Source organism: Meles meles, chromosome 1, assembly GCF_922984935.1.
Source record: "Meles meles chromosome 1, mMelMel3.1 paternal haplotype, whole genome shotgun sequence".
NCBI lineage: Eukaryota > Metazoa > Chordata > Mammalia > Carnivora > Mustelidae > Meles > Meles meles.
Window position 1 is genome coordinate 45,460,001 of NC_060066.1, and position 23,392 is coordinate 45,483,392.

Here is a 23,392-nt window from a genome sequence, read left to right on the forward strand (position 1 = left end):
AGATAAAGAGATAATGAGTAAATTAATTGGCTCTTCCAGAGATAAGAATAATAATTTAAATTATTTATGTTCCTGACTAGTATAAAAATGTACTCATCAGAGAATTTGGAGCAAAATACATGTAAACTTCAAAGAGTAAATGATAAATGTCTAAATGCAGTAGCTCAGGATTATGTGTACCTTTGAAAATACACTAATAAAGATTATTGTTCAAAACTACCTTGTTATATTCCGTTTTTTAAAAATAAGATGGTGTTTCCAAAATGCCTTGAGTTATTACTCTAAAGGAGTTTTCATGTTTAAGAACATGTATAATGTTACTTTATATAATATTCGTTTATGTTTTTTTCTAGTATTTTCATGGTTTCATTTTTTTTTAATTAGCTGTGTCCTAATTAATTTAGCTTTTATTTTTTTATTTTTTTTAAAGATTTTATTTATTTATTTGACAGAGATCACAAGCAGGCAGAGAGGCAGGCAGAGAGAGAGAAGGAAACAGGCTCCCTGCCAAGCAGAGAGCCCGATGTGGGGCTCGATCCCAGGACCCTGAGATCATGACCTGAGCCGAAGGCAGAGGCTTTAACCCACTGCGCCACCCAGGCGCCCCTCATGGTTTCATTTTAAAAGTATAGATTTTAAATCTACTTATAATACTTTTGATGTAAGGTATGAAATAAAAATCTAATTTCTTTCTTTTCTTAATGGGCAGCTAGTTGTAACCGCATTGTATATAGAATAATCCCATTAATCCTCCCATTCCTTTCCCATAAATTTGAAATCTCACATCAAATTATATGCTGCATGATCATTATCCTTTTGGACTATAATTCCATGATAGCAGGAACTTTGATGGTCTTGCTCACTGCTTTATCTTCAGCATTTAGAACAGCACATAGTGCATTTGTGTTCATAGATATTTGTTGCATGAATGAATAAATGGTTAAATGAATTGGTATGTTAAATTTTTATACTTTGGGGGGCACCTGGGTGACTCAGTGGGTTAGGCCTCTGCCTTCGGCTCAGGTCATGATCTCAGGGTCCTTGGGATTGAGCCCCACATCGGGCTGTCTGCAGGGATCCTGCTTCTCCCTCTCTCTCTGCCTGCCTCTCTGCCTACTTGTGATCTCTCTCTCTCTCTGTCAAATAAAAAAGAAAAAAAAATTTTATACTTTGGGTTTGGCCTTTATATTTTGTTACAGAATATATAGCTGAATGAATATAATATATAATATAAACTTGTGTTAAGGAAAACTTTCTAAGTAAAACCCCAAAGCAGAAATCAAACACAAGGATTGATAGATTATATGATAAAAAGAAAAAAAAAACACTTCTGTGTGAAAAAAACATAAAGCCAAAAGATAAACTGTATTTCCAAAATAGTAGAAAGAGTTAAGTCTTTTTAATATGGGAAGGAACTAAAGGCATGAAGAAGCAATTCATTAAGAAGAACTATGATAAGTAAAAGCATGAACTTCTTTTCAATTTATTAATAATCAAAGAAGGTAAGTTAAAACAGAGATACTATTTTTTACCTAGCATATTAACAAAGAATGAAAAAGAGTGATTAATCCTTGTAATTCTGAAGATATGAGAAAGCACACACACAAACACGCAGTCTTTGACAGTAATTCCATCACTACGAATTTATTCTAAAGGTGTTCTGGATACAAGAACAAATATATTTGTACAATGATGTTTATCACTTTTTTGTTTATAATAGGGATTGAAAGTAAGAAGTCCAAAAATTAAGCAATAGGAGATGGGTGAAATAAATTGTGGTATACTCATAATATAAAATAGTAAGTAGGCATTAACAAGATGTTGAAATCTCTCATCTAACTGAATTGACAATGGTTCACAAAATATTGCAACAAAATCATATTACAAATCAAAATGTACAGTGTTATCCACTTTTTGAAGAAAACGATTTTACGTGTATGTGTTAAAAAAACTAAGGAAAATTAAACACTAAATATTAAGAGGGGTTCTCTCGGGGTGATAAAAGGCAATAGTAATTAAAAAAAAAATTCCTGTGGTAGATTAACAGTTGGAAGGTTAGGTTTTGCTTTTGATGAATAGAAAAGAATGTTATGTGGTTATCATTACCGATGTCTGTTACATTTTCATTTAGATCCTTGAAGAGTTTTAAAATAAATTTATTAAATCCAAACCAATACATTTCATTGATAAAACCTTATTTTTTAGAGTTAATATATCATACATTTAAGCTTAGTCCTATATGAATTAACATAAATTTTTAATTAAATCCAAATTTATAAGAGTTTATACCCAGATTTATTTATTTATTTATTTATTTATTTATTCATTTGACAGAGAAAGAGAGAGACCATGAGAGAGGGAATACAAGCAGGGGGAATGGGAAAGGAGAAGCAGACTCCTTGCTGAGCAGGGAGCCTGATGTGGGGCTCGATCCCAGGACCCTGGGATGGTGACCTGAGCTGAAGGCCGAGGCTTAACAACTGAGCCACCCAGGAACCCCTCCCCAAGCTTTTTTTTGAAAGTAGAGCATCCCTTCCAATGCCTGGTACAGATACAAAACACAGGAAGTGCTAGGGGTTGGGCCTCTGCCTTCTGCTCAGGTCGTGGTCTCAGGGTCCTGGGATCAAGTCCCGCATCGGGCTCTCTGCTCGGCAGGGAGCCTGCTTCCTCCTCTCTCTCTCTGCCTGCCTCTCTGCCTACTTGTAATTTCTCTCTGTCAAATAAATAAATGAAATCCTAAAAAAAAAAAAAAAAGAATATACCATAGTCACTAATTGGAAAAGGAAGGATTTTTTTTTTGGTCCCGGCTATGCAAAGTAGTAAAAAAAATGGTCTAGTTCTTAGAAAAGAGGGAAAAAATGGAACCACGCTCAGTTATTCTTGAGCGAGTCATTTGTGAGAGTACATGTGTCATTTAGAAGATCCAATAACCCATGTCAGGCACAGTGCTCACCTCACAGCGCATGCAGTATAATAGCCACAGGAAGCCTAGAAAGCACATAATTCTTTTTTAAAATTTATTTATTTGAGACAAAGAAGGAGAACTCAAGTGAGGGGCAGAGGCAGAGGCAGAAGCAGATTCCCCACTGAGCGGGGAGCCTGCTCAATCCCAGACCCTGGAATCATGACTTGAGCTGAAGTCAGATGCTTAACCTACTAAGCTACACAGGCGCCCTAGAAAAGCACATATTCTTGTTTCTGTTTTACTAGAAGAAATCGAAGTGTCACTCTCATCGTTCTGAAAAACTGGGTTTTAAGTAGCGCAGGTGTATGCATTCAAAACAAGTACTCCCAGATGATGTTGATGTAGGTTTTCCTGGATTGTACTCGAGAAACACTGCACTATACCGTGCACACACCCATTTGCGTCCATTTTCAATGGCATTCACATTTTCTTATATATAAAAGCTTTGTATTGGAGTGAATAATGCCATTTCCTTTGTTTAGCTTTGTTTTAGTTTTGATCTAGTGATACTTGTGCTTGTAATGAAATTACAGCCGTTCCCATTTGCACTGTCTCAAAATTGCTATAAAAGCTAAATTTGCACGTATTTGATGTGTTTTGGTGCACATGTACATACATATATGTGTACACACACACATAATAAACACTGAAAAAAACTCTGGTGTTTATTGATCTGCCTTACAGCTTTGTTAATATTTAATCTCTGTGTCATAGTTATGACTATACCATTGAAGCAGGTCAGTCAGGGAGGCTAAATAATTAAAGGTCATTCAGGTTATATGTGATGGAGCTAGTTGGAATCAAACAATCTGCCTTCAAAATTTATCTGCTTTCCACAGCATGAGGTTTTGTTGTGCTTTGCTTTGTGCAGAAAAACGTTTTGAGTTTTGTGCCCCCTGCTGTTCATTGTCTATAACTCATTTGTAGAAAGAAAACTGAAAAATGGCCTCAGTATTGATTTCACAAAGAATAGAATACTACTTTTTAAATATTTTTATGAATTTGATATTCTATCCAGTTTTATTTTAGAGCATTTTATGTAACAAAATATCATTACATGTGTTTATTTTCTTTTTTATAGTTAATATAAAATCACAAGACTGGCTAGGAATATTACATATTAAATATGAGGAAATTGACATACAACAAATTTTAATGTAAATTCTTTTTTTGTGATGGCAATATTAAAATGATTTTAAATAGCACAAAGTGCTAAAAAGGATCTGTAAAGGTTTTCGTTTTTAAAATCACTTTACATGCTCAGTTACAAATTAAATACCAAGATTCTTTATGTTTTGATAAGTATACATATATTTGAGTTAGGGTGGAATACCATGTGAAAAACAGAAAAATAAGAAGCCTATATTCTTTTGGGACTGGCCCACAGACTAAGGTATCAGATAAGGCTACAGGTCTAAAAAGTGGGCATGGTTTGTAAATTGACAGGTGAGAATCTTTAATGTACAAGCTCATCTAAGGTAACTTGCTAAATAGGAAGTGATCATACACATTCTTCTCAACAAATTTGTAAATTTACCTAGAGTGGCTTATGCATATGTATAGGTACTAACACTTGGTTGTAGAACTACTCGACGTCCCCAGTGTTCAAATCAATTTTTCTGAAAAATCTTGTTGCGGCGTCTGATATTTCTACATCAGATATACCTTTGGCTGAAGATATTGGATATTGAAATAATTATGGAGAAAATGTGTTATATTTTCATTAGCTTTTAAGTTTTTAACAAGAGTAAGTTTAGGCTATTCGTAGAGAACTCCTTAGTTTATGCAATGTGTTATTTTTTTCCTGGCTTCTTGAACACCTACCTGTCTTTCTCCTTCCTTTAAAAGTCCCTCTGCCTGGGGCACCTGGATGGCTCAGTGGGTTAAGCCTCTGCCTTCGGCTCAGGTCATGATCTCAGGGTCTGGCTCTCTGCTGAGCTGCTCTCTGCTTCCCCCTGTCTCTCTGCCTGCCTCTCTGCCTACTTGTGATCTCTGTCAAATAAATAAGTAAATAAATAATGTCAAATAAATAAGTAAAATAAATAAGTAAAACCTTAAAAAAAAGAAAAGTACCTCACCTACCATCTGCCATCTACAAATCTCTTATTACTCTCCCATAATCAATGCCGACTTCAGTACCTGGTTTCATTCTTACCATATATCATTGATTTAAGTGTCAATGTGAATGGACTAATACTCTGGTCTGGACTCAGTTCTGATTCCCTCAAGTCGAATGACCTTCCATTCCACTTCTGTTACTCATCTCTAGCTGTACGGTGGGTGCTCATACTTAGAAGCACTCCATCTCTGAACTCTTATGCTCAGATACCCACTCTCTGGACCTATTCCTCCTCTATCCTGACAAAATCTCACTCTCTTCGTGACACTATTCATGAGTATTACCTTCAGCCCTTCCAGTTTCTCAATTATCTTCCAGCCTATTGTCTCCTATATTTCCAATGAATCTCACACCACACAGATTAATACCATACAGATTTTTAATTTACTTTTTAAAAAAGATTTTATGTATTTATTTGAGAGAGAGACAGAGTGAAAGAGAACATGAGCAGTGGGGCAGATGAGATACCCAGGTGCCCCCAATTTTTAATTTTCACCTTCACCTGCTCCTCAGCATTGTTGACCTGTCTCCAGCAGCTCCTGCAAATTTCCCACAGATACTACTTGAAAACTTCAAAATCCTAAAGCCCTTTATCATACTTTCCATAGTTGACCCCCTTCCTCTCATAGCAGATGATTTATCTCACCTATTCTTACTTTTGTCCCCTCCCTCCTCCTACACTCTAGGTCCATCCCGTCCCTCATTCCTCAGGAAACTCACAGTATCTTTTCCTTACTTCTACCCATCTGGCTGCCCACATCAATAACTGGCATCGCCATTTTCACTTCTCATTCTCACAAACTTTCCAGTCCATCAGGTCTCCTTTATTCTCTCAAGTTCATGCACTTCTCTTTCTTCATGGGCAGACCTACCTACCTTGTTCTCATCCACACTGCCTGGGCTACCGGAAAGGTCTATGAACCGATCCCTCTGCTGCTGTTCTCGCTTTGCCTGCTGCCTGTCCCTCTCCTCAGACCATTCTCAGCAGTTACTTAGGTGTACGTATGATCTTTTCGTATCTAAAGTCCTTCAGTGTCTCTCTGTATCCTTAGGAGATAAAAGAATCATCCTTCTGTAGCGTGGTACTGAACCACTTATTCAAGCAGGGCCTCATATCTTATGTTTCTGCAGTGCTGAATTACCAGGGTTTTTGTATTCACTATTGCTTCAATTCTGTATGCCTCTGCACATATCCTTCTTCCCGCAAGGAATATCCCTAAGTTGGTAAATTCCTTTTTTTTTTAAAAGATTTTATTTATTTATTTGACAGACAGAGAGCACAAGTAGGCAGAGAGGCAGGCAGAGAGAGAGAGGAGGAAGCAGGCTGTCCGCAGAGCAGAGAGCCCGATGCGGGGCTCGATCCCAGAACCCTGGGATCATGACCTGAGCCGAAGGCAGAGGCCTTAACCCACTGAGCCACCCAGGCGCCCCAATTCTACTCAGGCAATACCTCCTCTAGGAACCCTTCCATGATCCTCCTCTTTCTGTCATCCCCAATAGAATTATCTCTTTCCTGTACTACTTCTGTTCCAAGTATATACTTCTACTGCATATACTACCCTCTATTTTATTAGTTTATAGGTACTCTTTAAAAAAATGATTTTAGAGAGGAGAGCATGAACAGGAGAAGGGGCAGAGGGAGAGAGAGACTCTCAAGCAGGTTCCCCACAGAGCATAGAGCCAAACCGGGGGCTCGATTTTACCACCCTGAGATCATGACCTAAGCCGGACACTTAACTGACTGAGCCATCCAGGCACCCCTAGTTGATAGGTACTCTCAAGACTATCATTCTCTTCTTGCTGATTGTTCCTCAGTCATACTGTCTTATTTCAGTTTGTCTTTGTATCCTCAGTGCCTGGCACCTAACAGGCAGAGGTCTTCAAAACTTTTTTTTCCCCCTGAGCTAAACTGAATAGAACCAAGTCTCTATTAGGGTTTTTTAATGACTTGTTGTAATGATTACATGCCTGTGTGTGTCTGTGAGTATGCATCCTCCATAAAATGCTTTGTAAATGTGGAATAAGTGAATGAGAGACAGGCTACTGGCAGGAGGATAGTAAGGAGATCATTTGGTAAACACTAGACAGCGCCACCTCTTCAGCTTTTCGCAACTCCTCAGGCTTTCAGTAACACCAATCAGGCACACACATGCCCTGGGAGTGCCTTTATAGGAACAATTAGCTTCTTGAATTGTAATTTTCATTTCATGAGAGCAGGTAACCAGTTTATGTGTGTTACTTGTGCTCATATAGGGTTTTATTAACTTAAAGGAAGGTACTGTGAAGGTCAAATAAGATATGAAAATATAACGTAACAAAACCTCTACTTAATAAAAGACTTATTTAACTGTGAATTATCCTTCTTCGCGGGATTCCTATTTCCATTCTTGCTTTTCCTCAATCCATTCTCCAAACCTTTCTTTAAACCAAAGTAAATATTTACTTAGGATGAGAGATTGGCATCCTGTTACAAATTTTAAAAAGCTGACAAGTACCACCTAAAATCCATAAAAGTATTTTAACTGTCTGAACCAACCTATTTTTCCCTGTATTTGTACTTTTATGTATTTTGATTGCCTCTTTATCTGACAATTTTATAATGCATTTCCTTTGTGAGAGTAAATAATTTGGTATTTTCTGCAGCATAGCTAATCAAAATTTATTTTTTATTGAAAATTTAGAAAAGTTAATTTAGTCATAACTTATTTAGTCATGTCAGTTTTTAGTGTATTGCTAAGTTGGGGAAACCTGTTGGAGTTTCTTATATGAGCTTGATGATTTTAGAGCATTTTAAGCTTTTCTTGATCAGTGTGATTAACCTTAAATATTCTTGAAAGTACTTGCTAACTAGTCAAGCCGTTGTTGTTAAAGTGTATTATGAGCTCTAGATCATCCTTTGTAGATGCCAGTATCTCTTGCCAAGTCAACAAGAAATATTCCAAACTTTCAATGCACTTATATGATTCATTCTTCTTCAATTGATTACTAAAAAAATTTGGAGTCTATTACCTCTATTTAAAATTTACCCCTTCCTTTAAATGGATTACTGATTTTAGTTTGGTCTAAAATTTTTTTTCTTCGAATTAACTTTTTTGTCACAATAATTTCTGTTGATTTCATATAGTAATATATAAAAAAATAATTGTATTGTATAATGTATATGTAATTGTATACGTTATATTGTTAAAATTTTTTAAAAGATTTGACAAAGAGATACAGTGAGAAAAGGAACACAAGCAGGGGGAGTGGGAGAGGGAGAAGCAGGCTTCCTGCCAAGAATGGAGTATGGGGGCACCTGGGTGGCTCAGTGGGTTAAAGCCTCTGCCTTCAGCTCGGGTCATGATGGGTCATGATCCCAGGTTCCTGGATCGAGCCCCCCATTGGGCTCTCTGCTCAGTAGGGAGCCTGCCTCCCCCTCCCCACCCCCGCCGCTTGCCTCTGCCTGCATGTGATCTCTGTCAAATGAATAAATTTAAAAAAAAAAAAAAAAAGAAGGGAGTACGATGTGGGGCTCAATCCCAGGACCCTGGGATCATGACCTGAGCCGAAAACAGATGCTTAACAACTGAGCCACCCAGGTGCCCCTAAATATTTTCTTGAAGAAGAAAACTTCTATTTTGACTGGATAGATGAGAACTGAAACCTACACTTACAATTTTCTACATCTGGGGCTTGGAAGGATTTATTGACTCCATTGTCCACAGACTTCTGGTGCTCTGTGCCAGAGGACATGCCAGGTGTGGTGTGGCTAGGGATAGGAATGTTCCTGGAAGCCATTTCTACATTAAATAACTATGCATGAAAGTAATTCTGAAACCACACCTTTTAAAATGGTAAATCTTATCATGTTACTGCTCCGCTGTCCCATTGCTTACAGTAAAATTCAACCTGCCTACTGGAGCCTACAAAACCTTGTATGATTTTGGCTTTTCCCATCTCTCCAAACTCATCTTCAATAGTCTCTTCTTGCTTTCTCTTCCCTAGCCACACTGATCTCATGTCAGTTTCTGAATTTTGCAAACTGTTTTTCTTGTTCCAGGGCATTAAGATTTCTTCTGCTTAACTAGACATTTTTTTCCTATTATGCATGTGTTTTAAGGTGTACTCAGATGATCCCTTTTCAGAGAGGCATTCCTTCTTTAGTTATCCCATTCTAGACAAGCTTTCTTTGCCTTTAAATAGCATCCTCTGGAGGTTATCTTTTAAGTTCTCTAAATACTTCTTTTCAGAACGCACAAATTTTCTCAATCAGCATCCCTTGCCTAATGTTCCATTTTGTATATGTATACAAATGTATATATATATACATATGTATATGTATGTGTATAGGCCTGTATGTGTATGGGTATATATTTTCTGAATTTATAAAATAGCTGATATGGGTCCCACTTTGAATTCATCATTTCCAATTCTTATACTACCACCTATTCACTTGTTTGCCCAAGTCAGAAACTCAAGAGTTACCTAGATTCTCTTCTCAGTCATCCCTTCCATCCAATCTGTCACTAAACTGTTGATTTCACTGTGGCAACATCGCTCAGATCTTCATTCCCTGTATGACATAATTTCTGACTGGAGTTATTGCAAATGCCTCCAAGGAAGCCGCTTTGTAGACTGTTTCATCTTGCTCTACTTCCCTGCCCTCAAAATCTGCCCACCATACTGCTGTCAGAATGATCTTTCAAATATTCAAAAAGACAAACTATGAAAAATTTAGGACCTAATTCGCGTCCCCTGCTGCTGTTTCGTTTCCCCACTATCGGTTCCCTAACTCCAGCGACTCCACACCAGACAAGCCAACGTTTCCGTTGCGCTTCCTCCTTCCCTGCTTTCTTCCCTCTGCCAAATGCAACACACCAGCCGGGCTCTGCTCTGAAAACCACACCCCATGCCCAGGGGTCTGTTTAGGCATCCCTTGTACTGTGCTCCCAACTTGCACCTGTTCCTCCACCACAGTCCTTAGCACGGCCTCCCGAACTGCCCCCTGGCTCAGGCTCCCAGCGGGTTTTGAACCCTGTGATGGCAGGACTATCCTGTTCCTGTAGCGCACCCATGTCCCCGCAGCCTACTGGCACCCACACGGGACACTCCGAGAACAGAGAAAACGTGAATGAAAGAAAAAGAGTGAAGACTGAAAATAAAGGATTCGGATGGAGTTGCTTCAACTAATCTTGGTCTTTGCGGACGGCGGTCTGAGATAAGTACTCCTGCCTGGTGACGGTTTCTGAGAGCCGGAATCCTAGGACGGACCGGGCTCCTCCGCGGCGGGTACAGCCGCCCGCCCCGTCTGGGCCGGCCGCTCTGACGCGGGCGGCACTCAGTCGTCAGCACGCGGGAAGCGTCGCTCACAGAGGCGGCCTCGCTCACAGTCGCTGCCTGGAGCCCGCCGCTCGCCCTCCCCGTCCCGGGCAAGCAGGGCCGCCGACTGGGGTCCTGAAGGCTCATGCGGGCGCGCCCAGCACCGGGCGAGCCTGCCAGCACCTGGGAGAGGCCATCCCGGGTCTCCTCCGCACGCCGCGCGGCTGCCAGAAACCCAGCGCCGCTCCCGCGCTCCCAGTACGCCCTGGGAAGCGCGCTCGCTACCGGCTTAACGGTTCTGGCCCCGCGGGGCTGCGGCCGCGCTCGAGGCCAGCCACCCGAGGCCCCGCCCCGCGTCCGCCTCGCGCCCCTCGGAGCCGCCGTCGGCCCCGCCCCCGCCATCCCCGCCGCCCTCGGCCTCGAGCAGACGCGCGGCGGGAGCCGTTCCCCGACGGGCAGCGGGGCGCTGGGTCGCCGCGTTTGGCTTGAGCGCGGCGACGCTGCTGCCCCGAAATCCTCCCGGATCTTGAGGCGGTAAGTGACTGGGGAGAATAAGCCGAACTGGGAGGGCAGAAGTCGGGCTCGGGTGTGAGGAGGCGGTGGGCGCCGTCTCTGAGGTCGGGCGCCGGGAAAGTTGTGAGAGAGCGGGGGACCTGGGGTCGGGCGGGGCAAATCAGGCAGGGCCCCCCCTCGGGGCCCTAAGGTGGGTCGTAGAGTGTGAGGGAGCGAGCGCGTCGACAGGAAAGGGTGGTGACTGACGGCTGTGGGAACACCCGGCGAGGGGCAAGTGGCTGAGGGAAGAGTTACTCGGCCGAGGGAATATTAAAACGAAAAACAAACGCCAGAGAAAGCTAAGTACACAGCGCCCTCTGTCCCAGGACCCGGTCCTTGGTGGCAGGATGGTTTGAAGACGTTTTGTCGCCCATCCCCTGGCACCGTCGCTACTAATTTCGGGCAGATTTTTTTCCTTGACATTATTGTAGTTGTTTTTATTAATAAAATAAACAGCAAGTTAATAATTAATTAGATGAAATTATATTCAATAGGAAAGAAAACCCGGCAGGAAAAAAAGTGCCAAGAAACCATAGATGATTAATTCACAGAGGAAAATCGAATGGTTCATGAAAGTATATGAAGATATACCGCATAATTTCTATGTAAAGATATGCCATTAGAAAAGCCGAGATATTATTGACATGTAACAGTCTCAGGTCGACAGCATGATGATTCAGTATTTGTGTCAAAAGGTTTAATTGCTGATAATTTAGGCAAAGTTGCAGAAGAGGACAGTTACATCAGTTACGTATCCACAAGAGCCCATTATCTGGACAGCTTTATCCTACTTAAGTGATAAATTTTATTTCTATTGAAAGATACCCCATGGAGAAAAATAAAAATTTTTTGATCAGTTGTGAATAGAAAAGGCATGAAATGGAAAATATTATGGGACATTCTCTCCTCTTAAAACTTTTTGATAGTTTAGTTTTAACTTTTCATGAATATGGCAGCCTGATATGTGGAGTATAAAATATCTTTATCACCTAAGTCACAATTGGTTTATCTCTTACTTCCCTGGATTTCCTTTATATTACTTTTCGCCTATCAGTTTAATCAGTTTGTGCTGTTTACTTGCAAGCAGCTTGTGGTTTCAAGGAATCCTAATTCTGTATGACATTTTGAAGTTGAAAATTGAGATTAAATCCTGTCTGATTATCATATGGGAAACATACATGAGGTAGATGAAAACATGTTTTTTTCACTTCTCAGATTATTTAATTTTATATGATCTTATTTCTTTTTAATTCCAGTGTAGTTAATGTGCAGTGTTATATTAGTTTCAGGTGTATCATATAGTGATTCAGCAGTTCTGTATGGTACTCATTATTCATCAAGATAAGTGTGCTCTTAATGCCCTTCACCTATTTCTCTCATCTCCTTCAGTCATCGCCCCTCTGGTATCCACTTATTTGTTCTCTACAGTTAAGAGTCTTTTTTTTTTTCTTTCCCCTTTGTTCCTTTGTTTCTTAAATTCCACACATTAGTGAAATTTGTCTGACTGGCTTATTTTGCTTAGCATTATACTCTAGATCCATCCATGTTGTTGCAAGTGGCAGAATTCCATTCTTTTTTATGGCTTAATATTCCAATATACCTATCTGTGTGTGTGTATAGATATGTGTGCATATACACATCTATAAACATGTATGTATATATCCATCTGTATGATTTTTTAAAAAGATTTTATTTATTTGAGAGAGAGACAGAATAAGAGAGCAAAAGCGCACGAGAGGGGAGAAGGTCAGAGGGAGAAGCAGACTCTCCATGGAGCTGGAAGCCTGATGTGGGACTAGATCCCAGGACTCCAGGATCATGACCTGAGCCAAAGGCAATTCCTCAACCAACTGTGCCACCCAGGCGCCCTCTTCTTCTTCTTCTCCTTCTCCTTCTTCTTCTTCTTTTCTTCAACATTGACTTATTTATTTGAGAGAGAAAGAGTGTGCATGTATGTTTGTTGGGGGGGGGTGCAGAGAGCGAGGGGGAGAGAGTATCTCTAGCAGACTCCCCGCTGAGTATGGAGCCTAAGTCAGGGCTGATCCCAGGACATTGAGATCCTGACCTGAGCCAAAATCAAGAGTGGGACACCTAACCAGTTGAGCCACCCAAGTGCCCCTGATCTTATTTCTTAATTGCAGCAAAACCATCAGCACTGTCTAAAGAAATGTAGAATTTAAGTTGGAAATTTTAAGTATAGTATCTGGCTTCTAAACACAGTACTTGGTATGTATGTTTCTTATGTTGTGACCCATGATAAGTAGGGCACTGTACCATGTCTACAGAATAAGGAAAGCATAGTATCTTACAATTTATTTAGTATTCTAAGAAAAATGATAAATTGAGGAAATAGAAATTATTAGTACATTTCAGTTTATTCAGCAAGTCTTTATATATAAATGTCCCTTCCCATAATTCATTTAAAAAAATCCAGTAAGTGATGGAATACTAGAGAGTCAGATGTCTTTCATTTTACTGACTAGAGTTTCTTTTACTGATTAGAGAGTCAGATGTCTTTGTTTTACTTAACAAACATGCAAGTTCGAGACAAGGACATGTCCTTTATAGTTAAATATTCATTTTTACCAAATATATACTATGCGAACTTGAGAATCTCTCTCATTTTTCTGAGTATTAGGTTTTACATCTATAAGGTTACTAATAATGATTCTCTATGTATGGCTCAAAATTAAGTGAAATATCTGTAAAGAATTTAGCATGTAATAGGACCTCAAAAAATGGAGTTTGAATTAAAAAAGAATAGTATATATTGTGTAGTAAGATTATGTCCCAATTGGTCAGTATCTGCACTTATTATCCCATTGTACTGTATTTTAGAAAATTCTAGGTTAATTTATAATTTCAAAATTAGTTGATCTTTAGGGTTCATACTTAGTTTGATTTTTTTTTTTTTTAAACAGAAAAGGCACCCAAGATATTGTTAAGTATCGCTAGATGTAGAATAGCAAAGCTTCCTGACTAAAGCTTCCTGACGTGTGGATCAATATTCTATTCATAGCATTTGTCCTTTCAAGATGATTTGTTAAATATATGTAAACTTGGAAAAAAACTTTATTCAGTAGCTGTTTCTCAGCATGTATTAATATAATTAAATTTTTGAGACATTGGATCAAAATGTTCTTTAAAAAATATTTATACTACAAGGCTGTATATTCGTAGTTTAAAAGACAACTCCATGATTGGCCACTACTTGTTATCCATTGTCATAAGACGGATTCTTTTTCTTTTGCAAGTGTTGTCCTTTGTAATAGTCGACGCCATAAATGCCTACCCTAGGTCATTCTAGTAGCTTCAAAGGAAACTTTTGGAGATCTACATTGGGTGAGTGAGGCAGGTATTAGAGTTTAAGATTAAAGTTATTTTGTATAGTTATTTTGTAGTTCAGTTAAATCTTTACTGTTTTTAACCTAAACTGAGAATTAGGCTTTGGTTGTGGAATCCTATCCTTCATAAATTATGAGCCTGTGGATCAGTTTTACAGTGATACTTACTGTAAATACTTGCCTCTTCCATTAATAACACTTAACATGATGCTGTTGTATACTGTGTATCTCATACTTATTCCCTATAATATCAGTTTCTTTATGCAGGCATAGTTTACTTACAAAAATATTAAATAGAATACTATATGGCATTATCTTTTCTCATTTCTTTAACTTATATGAATTTATATATCTGGAGCTCTTGCTTAGTTTTCCTACTATAAATTGAAAGGGTGGGTGATACTAAAAGATCTTTTATTTTTTGTTTATGTACTTGTGTTGCAAAACCATATAATAGTTCTGTAACTCCCCAACTCTTGAAAATCCCTAGTTTGAATACTGTGGATTTGCATTCCTCAGCAACTGGAAAGGACTTTACAACCTATCAACTAAATTTCAGCTGAGCAATGAAAAACAAGAAAGTGTGTGCCACAGTACTCTATTGTATTCTGATTTGTTAGTTTCATATGGGAAACAGGATGGAAAGTTACTACATACTAGTATTAGGGTTCTAATTATAATGTTTAGGATAAACATTGACACAATATTAGATTGCTTTTTGGTCCTTATTTAAAATTTTTCCTTCCAAATAGAAAATATTCAATATTTGTCTGAAATACTTTTTTTGCTACATATGCTTATAACTTTTCTGTTTCTTATTATATCAAAGTTGTATTGCTAGCAAGTACAGACAGCATTAGTTTTGTTTAGAAGTTTGTTAACAGCCATGTTGAAATACCAGTTAAAAGACACATTATAAAAACTTGATGGGTATTAATTTGGAATACTGGCTGGCTTATCTCCAAACTTTAGGAAAAAGTAACTGTTTTGTGTTTAGTTATCAGTGCTAACTTTGAGAGGTTGTTCAAAAATTTATGATTTTAACATTTGAATTATGTCCAGAGGCATTTTTTAAATAGATGAAAGCATGTCTTTGGAGCTAAAAGGGAGTTATTAACTCTATTCTTTACTTAGGGGAACAGTCATTTAGGGAATGATCTGCTTAAAAATCATATGGTTACAGTTGCTTCTGAATGAGTGGATATAAAGTCAGATGGAATTTTACTTTAGGCTTTGTCTTAGTAGGCATAATAATTTGGAAGACTGTGTCCTATTCAGGCACCAGAAGATTTAGTTATATTTAAGAGGTATTTAAATTTATAGATTGATTAATAAAACTAATTATGTATATCATGTATATATATGTATATGTATTATGTATATGTATTATGTATGTGAATTATGTATATGAATTATGTGCAGGTACTAGCACACAAAGATAAATGAGATCTAGTTCTTTTTTAGCCTCAAATAACTCAGTCTAATCATATGAACATGTAATAGATTTACTGTGATACATCTTAAGTAATAAAATAAAACACAGTAGTGGAAGAAGAAAGATAAGAATGTAAATTATTATTGTTATTATTATTTTATTGTCATCTATCTGTTAGGAACTAGAAAGTTTCAGATGAACTACTTTATTTTCCTTTACTATTGAGACATGAGGATATTCTTTCCAAGGAAATAACAGGAACTTGACCTTGGTCTTGAAAGATGAATAACATTTGGGGAGAAGAGCAGCAGGGAGAGGGAAAGAACTCCGGAATGTATAAATACATGGTGAGACAAAATAACACACATGAATTCAACAATCTATTAAACACCCATAGTGTTCTAGGCACTGTGCTAGACACTGGAGATACACCTGTGTGAGAGAACTGTAATTTAGTGGTCAGGTGATAGGTAATTGCAACTAGTGCAGTAAGAACTACATTGGAAGAGGATAGACACAGGGATGTTTTGTGAGCACATAAGGGTATTTAACCAGAACCTGTTCAGGTCTGCCTGGGTGTGAGATAGAAAAAGGTTGGACAAGATTCTTAATTTTTAGTGGCCAGAAGCATGGAGATGGACATGCCATCACTTCCTTGATTCAGGACCTTGGGCAAGTTACCTAATTTCTCCAAGCCTTATATCTAAAATTAGGATTATATAAAAAAATACAGCTAACATTTATTAAGCTCTTAATATGTACCAGGCACTGTGCTAATGCTTTATACATATATCTTACTTAGTCTTCACATCAAACCTAGGAGATAGATGCTGTTGTTTTCCATAGTTACATCACTAGGTGCTGGAACCACGTAGGCCAACTTGAGACCTGAACTCTAACTCTTAATTGGGCCTAATTGATAGAGTTGTTCTGAATCTTAAATAATGTAACTTAGATAAATGATTTACTCTATGACACGTGGATGTTGGCTTCTGTTTCTGTTATGAATAATCCAGGATGTAATAGGAACTGAAGTTTTTAAAGCAGGTGTTGTGTAAAGGGATCATAGTTTGGAGAGAAAGAGGTTATATTCACCCATTTGTTTAGCAAATGCTTGTGTTAAACCTACTTTGGATCCAGTCCAGGTACTGTGTTAGTTGCCAGGGAAAGAGGGTGAATGAAAATATTGTTCCTCACTTAAAGAATCTGTTCTTCACTTTTGTAAGTATAAAAGACAAATCAGTCATTATAATATAGTACAATATTCTTTAATGCCATGATATAGGCATATTCATTGTGTCCCATGAAAATAGGGCGAGAAGGGAGTATTTAAATCAGACTGAGTGATCAGTGAGTTGAATTCAGAGCTACTGTGGAACCAAGAAAGTAGTGGTGAGAAAGAAGAAAATAGATTTGAGAAATATTTTGGAAGTAGAATAGACAGGAATTAGAGACTAATTATAGTATGGAGGCTCTTATTTAGATCTTATTTAACCAGAGGTGGTCTGAGAGAGTTGAAGGCTTTAAGGAATACCAGAGGGGATAACATCTTTGGAGTCAAAGTAATGAATTTAATTTTGGATATCTTGAATTTGAGGTATTTGTGATAAGATGTAAATGGAAATATTAAAAAAAAAGAATTGGAATTTGAGAGGTAGATGCTAAATGTATAGATTCAGGTGTATTTGTCATGTAGATAGATAGCTGAAATCATCAGAATAATTGAGGTCAGGGAAGAAGATCAAAGCCAAATTTAGAAGAATTCCTAAATTTAACTGGAGAAAAGAAGAGGAATAAGCCAAGGAAGTTAGAAGACGTAGTCAAAGAAATAGGAAACAAACCAAAAGAAAAGTCAGGGAGGTTATGGGAGGAAAATGTTTCAAAAGAGGAAATGTTCCATTGTGACAGATGGTGTAAAGAGGTCTAAGGTTTCCACCTTAACTTATAAAATAAATTATCTTCAAATGAATGTTGTGGTTGTGTGTGTGTGTGTGTGTGTGTGTGTATGTATATGTATATAAAAGCATCTTGATCATCTTGTTGAAAAGATAAGATACATTTTTTCTTCCTAAAGTATGGAACCTCAAGGTCTTTGTGATAATGGAAACCAAAAAATTGATTGGTAAACCGCTTCAACCAGCAAGACCTGTTCGTCATCTGACTTCTCCCCCTGGTGAGTAATCTAGGGTACATATCTTTAAATATTAATTGTTTAATGACTAAATAGTACTTGAAAGACTAAATAATATATGAAGTAATTGTTTATGGTGGGTAAGAAATAATGAAAACTAATGATCTTGTTTGTTTGAAGAATTTAAAAACCAAAGAGAAAGACTCTTAATAGTCTGTATGTCTACCTAGTCTGTCAGACTAACAAATGTAGGAAGAACAGCTCTTGCTGCCAACAATTTTGTGTACTTTTTTTAATGTCTCATTTTTATGGTTAACTGTTTCTGCTGAGAATGATACTCTCAATACAAATTGTGCCCTGAGATTATGCTCACTGCAGAGCAATCATGCTGGAGAATTAACCTTTAAAAAAAATTCCTAAAAAAAAAAAAAAATTCCTAACAGCATATAAATGAATGAATAAATGAATGAATACAAACAAAACAATGGTTACAGATCAGGGCTTTGCTAGGACATAGAGTTTCACTTTTCAGGAAATTTAAACAAAAATTTCTAAAATTAAAGATTTTTCTTTTGCCTGTTAAACTAGTATTTTGGACAGATTTTTGGAATATTTTTTCCTTAACTGGAATTTATTTTTTTCATTGTTGCCAGAATGGCTTCTGTATTTTAACTTAGGTGTGTGTATGTATATATATATATATATATATATATATATATATCCTAAATGTTAATGTATATATCTCCTAAATATTAATATATAATATTATATATGATATATAATATTATTGTCACCATCCTATTAAAATACTCTTTATTCCATGTATTCAACTGAGTAACTGACTTCTTAGAAAAAGGAAAAAAAAATTTCGTGTGTTCAACTTAGTGACTTCTTCGAAAAAGGTGCAAAGATGAAGCAGAAAAGATAGAAATGACACCAGTTCCTCAGTTTTCTATTTGTTCTCCTCTTACAAGGAAGATTGTCTCTGCTTTGGTTGTGTTTCCTCTGAAAAATGGCTGTGATTTAGGACCAACAAATGATATTAGGGATCTTCTGGACCATAGCTTTAACTGTGTTGATGCCAGGTCCTTCTGGTGTGCTGAAGAAGCAGTAGTTTTGGGTCAGGTCACAGATTTTCTCCTAAAGGGAAGGGTATAAAGCCATTGGCCACAGCTCCTTTCTGTGACCAGCCTTTTTACAGTGCCCGTCACTCCCTTATCTGCACAGATTCAGTTTTTCATTGATTCTAAGTATTTTATAGGGGGTAAAGGTAGTGGGCCTGTCTCTCATTTAATTATATCCTCCTAAGATCCAGATAAAATTATTTACTTTTTAAAAATAAAATTTATTTATGCATTTTAAAGAGAGAAAGACCAAGCTCGACTCATGAGATCATGACCTGAGCTGAAACCAAAAGTTGGACACTGAAGCAAATGAGCCACCCAGGCACCCCAGTATTATTTCCTTTTGGAAATTCCTTTTTTCCTCTATATCACAAAGCCCACTCTGTTCTCCACTAATATCTTCTCTGTACCCTTCATATAATTTGTTTTTATTATAGTAATTTCTTATGAGCTTGTCTTTTAAAATAGACCATGAACTCTTCTAAAACTCTCTGAACTCTTTTTACACTTACAACCCATCCCCTAACACAGTGGCTGACATTCCTTAGTGTTTAATAAATATTTGTTAAGTAAATGAATTATCAGAAAACAGTTCAAAACAGTACCTAGAATATCCTGGATAGTTAAGGTTTTTGGGTGGTTGTATATCATTTATTGAAATAATGGATATTTAAAGTAGTTTTCTTTTTTTTTCCCTTCTACCAGGAGCAGTATTCCCTTTCAATTTTCAGAATGAATATTCATGCAACACTCAGTGCTTACAAAGTGGAGTTAGCAGAGTAAGTCCTAGAAATTATAATAAAATGAAGCATTGCAGACTGGAAAGTAACATTTGTTAGATGGTGCTGTGCTCAGTACTGTGCTAGGTATTTTATGTACTTTTTAAAGAGTTATGTTGTATTTCAAGAATATATTAAAGGAAATTATACCTGTTGTCCAACATTTTCAAATCTAAACATTTTGCTTTATTTGTTTTAGAAAATGTTAAAGAGGGGTAACTGGGTGGCTCAGTTGGTTTAGCATCCAACACTTGATTTCGGCTCAGGTCATGATCTCAGGGTTGTGAGAAAAGATTCTCTCTCTTCCTTTCCCTCTGCCCCTCCTCCCCCAAAATGTTAAAGAAGAAACCTAACATATATTTTAAAACTCCTATTTATCCTTCCACTAACCCATTTTCTTCTCAGCCTCCACTTCTCACCCCCTACGTGGTATATGAAAATAGTGTTCATTGTGCAATGGAATCCTATTTCCTGCCATCCCCACGTGTTGCATTAAATGTGTGCAGTAAGGCTTGTCCCAGAGATGGGCCCAGAGAGGGGGTGGCTGGCCCAAGGGGCACACAGCCACATGCCAAGTTTTTGATAGGAAGATGAGCTTGAGCCCCAGCCCTGCGATTTCCCAGCCCTGTGACCTTACATGAGTGATTTCTTTCACTTCTCAAAGCCTTAGTTTCCTCAAATGGGGCTGATAGCTGTCTTTCTCACAGGTAAGTAAGTGTTAGGAGGAGATAGCAGTGAGTCAGGGCTTCCAAAATCTTAGCACTGTGTCTGGCACGTAGTAAGTGCTTGCTCCATACATCATAGAACAGTTTTCCTGGCTGTGCCTGTGGACCTTGCCCCTCCACCATCCTGTTTTCTTCTCACCTTCCTCCTTACCCTCCTCAAATTATTCTCAATTTGTTATGTTTCCATGAATGTACTAGTACTTTTGCTACAACAAATAGAATTGTTTTAACTGCTTTATAATTTTATCTATATAGTATTATACCCACATGTGTTTTTGCCATTCTTTCTGCATTCAGGTTTATATTTTAAATTTTCTAATATAATTTTTTGACTAAGTAAAATAATCAAAATTTAAAGTTGAAAACATATAAAATGGCATTTAGCAACAAATTTCCCTGCAATCTCTATTCCCTAGTCACCAGCTTCCTCTGATCAGAACTAACCATTGTACCAGTTTCTCACCTAGATCCTTCCAGAAGTAGATTCTGCATGCAGAAGCATTAGTATATTCATGATAAATAGAATATTAGGCAACTTTTAAAATGAATAAAGCTGTTCTATATGTGCTGATAAAAAAAATCTCTTTATATATTAATATACCATATTTTTTATTTCATTTTCTGTTGGTGGGCTTGGTACTTGTTTCTATTTTATAATAAGTGCTACAGTGCACATCCATAAATATGTTATATCTTATACATGTTTGAGAGGTTCTCTGCATTATAAACTGAAGTAGAAGTAGTAAGTTAACAGGTAATCTTGTCTTCAATGTTATTATTTTTTGCTAACTTACTCTCCAAAGTGATTTGTATGAACAATGCAAGAGAGGTCTGATTTTTCTACATCCTTGCCTTATTATTGTTAGATTTCAATATTTTGTCTTGTTTATTTAATTAATTTATTTTTTTAAAAAGTATTTATTTATTTATTTATTTGGCAGACGCAGCAAGGCAGGGAACACAAGCAGGGAGAGTGGGAGAGGAAGAAGTAGGCTTCCTGCTGAGCAGGGAGCCCCATGCAGGGCTTGATCCCAGGAGCCTGGGATGATGACCTGAGCTGAAAGCAGAGGCTTAATGACTGAGCCACCCAGGCGGCCCACATTTTGTCTTGTTTAATGGATAAGAACTTATATCTTTAAAGATTTTTAATTATTTATTTGAGAGAGGGAGTGAGCATGATTGAGGATGAGTGGGGGGAGGAGCATAGGGAGAAGGAGTTTCCCCGCTGAACAGGGAGGCCCACATGGGGCTGGATCCCAGGACCCTGATATCATGACCTGAGATGAAAGCAGACACTTATTGACTGAGCCACCCAGGAACCCCTGGGAAATCATATCTTTTTGCGGGTTTTCATTTTTATTTTTCTGTTACTTGTAAAGTAACAGAAAAATAAAAACTTTTCATCTTTAATTTGGCCATTTGGATGTTCTCTTTTTCTGAATTGTCAGTTCGTATCATTTGTCCATTTTTTGGGGGTTGTCTTTCTTTTTGGTTTATATGCCTTTAAACTATATTTTGGATTTTAATTATTTTTCTCGTATGCAGAGCAAATATTTTCTTTCCTGGGAATGTGGTCTATGATAGAATTGTCTCTTTTTTGTGGTGCTTTTGTTCAGAAGTTTTAAATCTTAAGGTAGTCATATTGTCAGTGTTTTTTTTTTTTATGATTTCACTTTTTGTGTCATTGTTTGCTAAGTCTTCTCATCGCTGACATCAAAAGATATTTTCCTACATATGTGTTCAGGTATAGTCTACCTGAAATTGATTTCTTTTGTATGATATGAGATAGATATCTAATTTGTTTCATGTAGGTGGCCAATTCTCAAATATAATTCATTGCGTAATCTATTATTTCCATAAAGATTTATGACAGCTTTATTGTATAACTTTTCATGGACATAGGGTCCATAGCCTTTTTTTAGGCTCTTTATTCTGTTCCATTGATATAATTGCATGTCTCTGTGTCAGTACCATGGTATCTTAATTAGTCTTGCTTTATATTAATTTTTTATAAGTCATTGTAATGTTTTGTTTCATTCTATCAGCTAGTATGTCCCCTTAATAAGTAATGTTTATAACTCTCTTTGGAACCATTGACCTTCTTCAGAAAACTTTATGTGTAAAAAAACGTATATTTACATTGCAAATTTGATAGAGGAAAAAACCAAATATATAATCAAGCTTACTCCTAAACTTAAAATGTTGTCTGCTGCTTTAGTTATAATGCAAAAGCTACCAGAACCTATATCAGAGGTTGCTACAAATATGCTGGATAATTTTTACTAACTATGTATTTTTTAAGTCAACTTTATTAAAGTATAACTTACAGTAAAATGAACCCATTTTTTCAATGAGTTTTGACAAATATATACCTTACATAACCAATCCCATAATGAAAATATAGAACATTTTTATCTTCCCCCAAAGTGCCCTTATAACCTTTGCAGTCGTTCATCATCCATGCTTCCACTAACCCCTAATGCTCCCTCCTGCTTCAGACATCCACTGATCTGCTTTCTTTAACTAAATTAGTTTTGACTATTCTAGAATGTCACGTAAATGAAATATACATATTGGGTATTATGAATAATGCTGCTCTGGATGATTGTGTTCAAGTTCGTGGACATATACCCAATACACAGGAATGGAACTGATGGGTTTTATGAAGAGTTTGTTTAGCTTCTAAGAAACTGCCAAAATGTTTTTCAAGGTGGTTGTGCTGTCTTATATTTCCACCAGTAGTATGTGCCAGTTTCAGTTGCTTCATAGCCTACCAATTTTTAGCCATTTTGGTATGTGAATGTTAGTATCTGATTATATTTTAAATTTGCATTTTTCTTAATGATTAATGAGATTGAGCATCTTATCATTGATTGAGCTTATGTTCTATTTGTATTTTTCTTTTTTCCTTTTTTTTGTG

General features: G+C 37.2%; 2 protein-coding genes across 2 annotated transcripts in view; both read left to right on the plus strand.

The window, feature by feature from the left end:
* Positions 1–219, plus strand: part of PIP4P2 (phosphatidylinositol-4,5-bisphosphate 4-phosphatase 2) — a 59,330-nt gene extending 59,111 nt beyond the window's left edge. The window contains exon 8 of the mRNA XM_045998048.1: positions 1–219. This exon is cut by the window's left edge and continues 1,348 nt beyond it. The gene's annotated coding sequence lies outside the window, so the exon portion shown is untranslated.
* A 10,570-nt stretch (positions 220–10,789) lies between these two features.
* Positions 10,790–23,392, plus strand: part of C1H8orf88 (chromosome 1 C8orf88 homolog) — a 38,709-nt gene continuing 26,106 nt past the window's right edge. Inside the window, exons 1-3 of the mRNA XM_045981687.1 lie at positions 10,790–10,916; positions 17,788–17,886; positions 19,674–19,747. Of these exons, the coding sequence (XP_045837643.1) occupies positions 17,814–17,886; positions 19,674–19,747 (147 nt within the window). The 5' untranslated portion in view covers positions 10,790–10,916; positions 17,788–17,813. The remainder of the gene's footprint in view (positions 10,917–17,787; positions 17,887–19,673; positions 19,748–23,392) is intronic.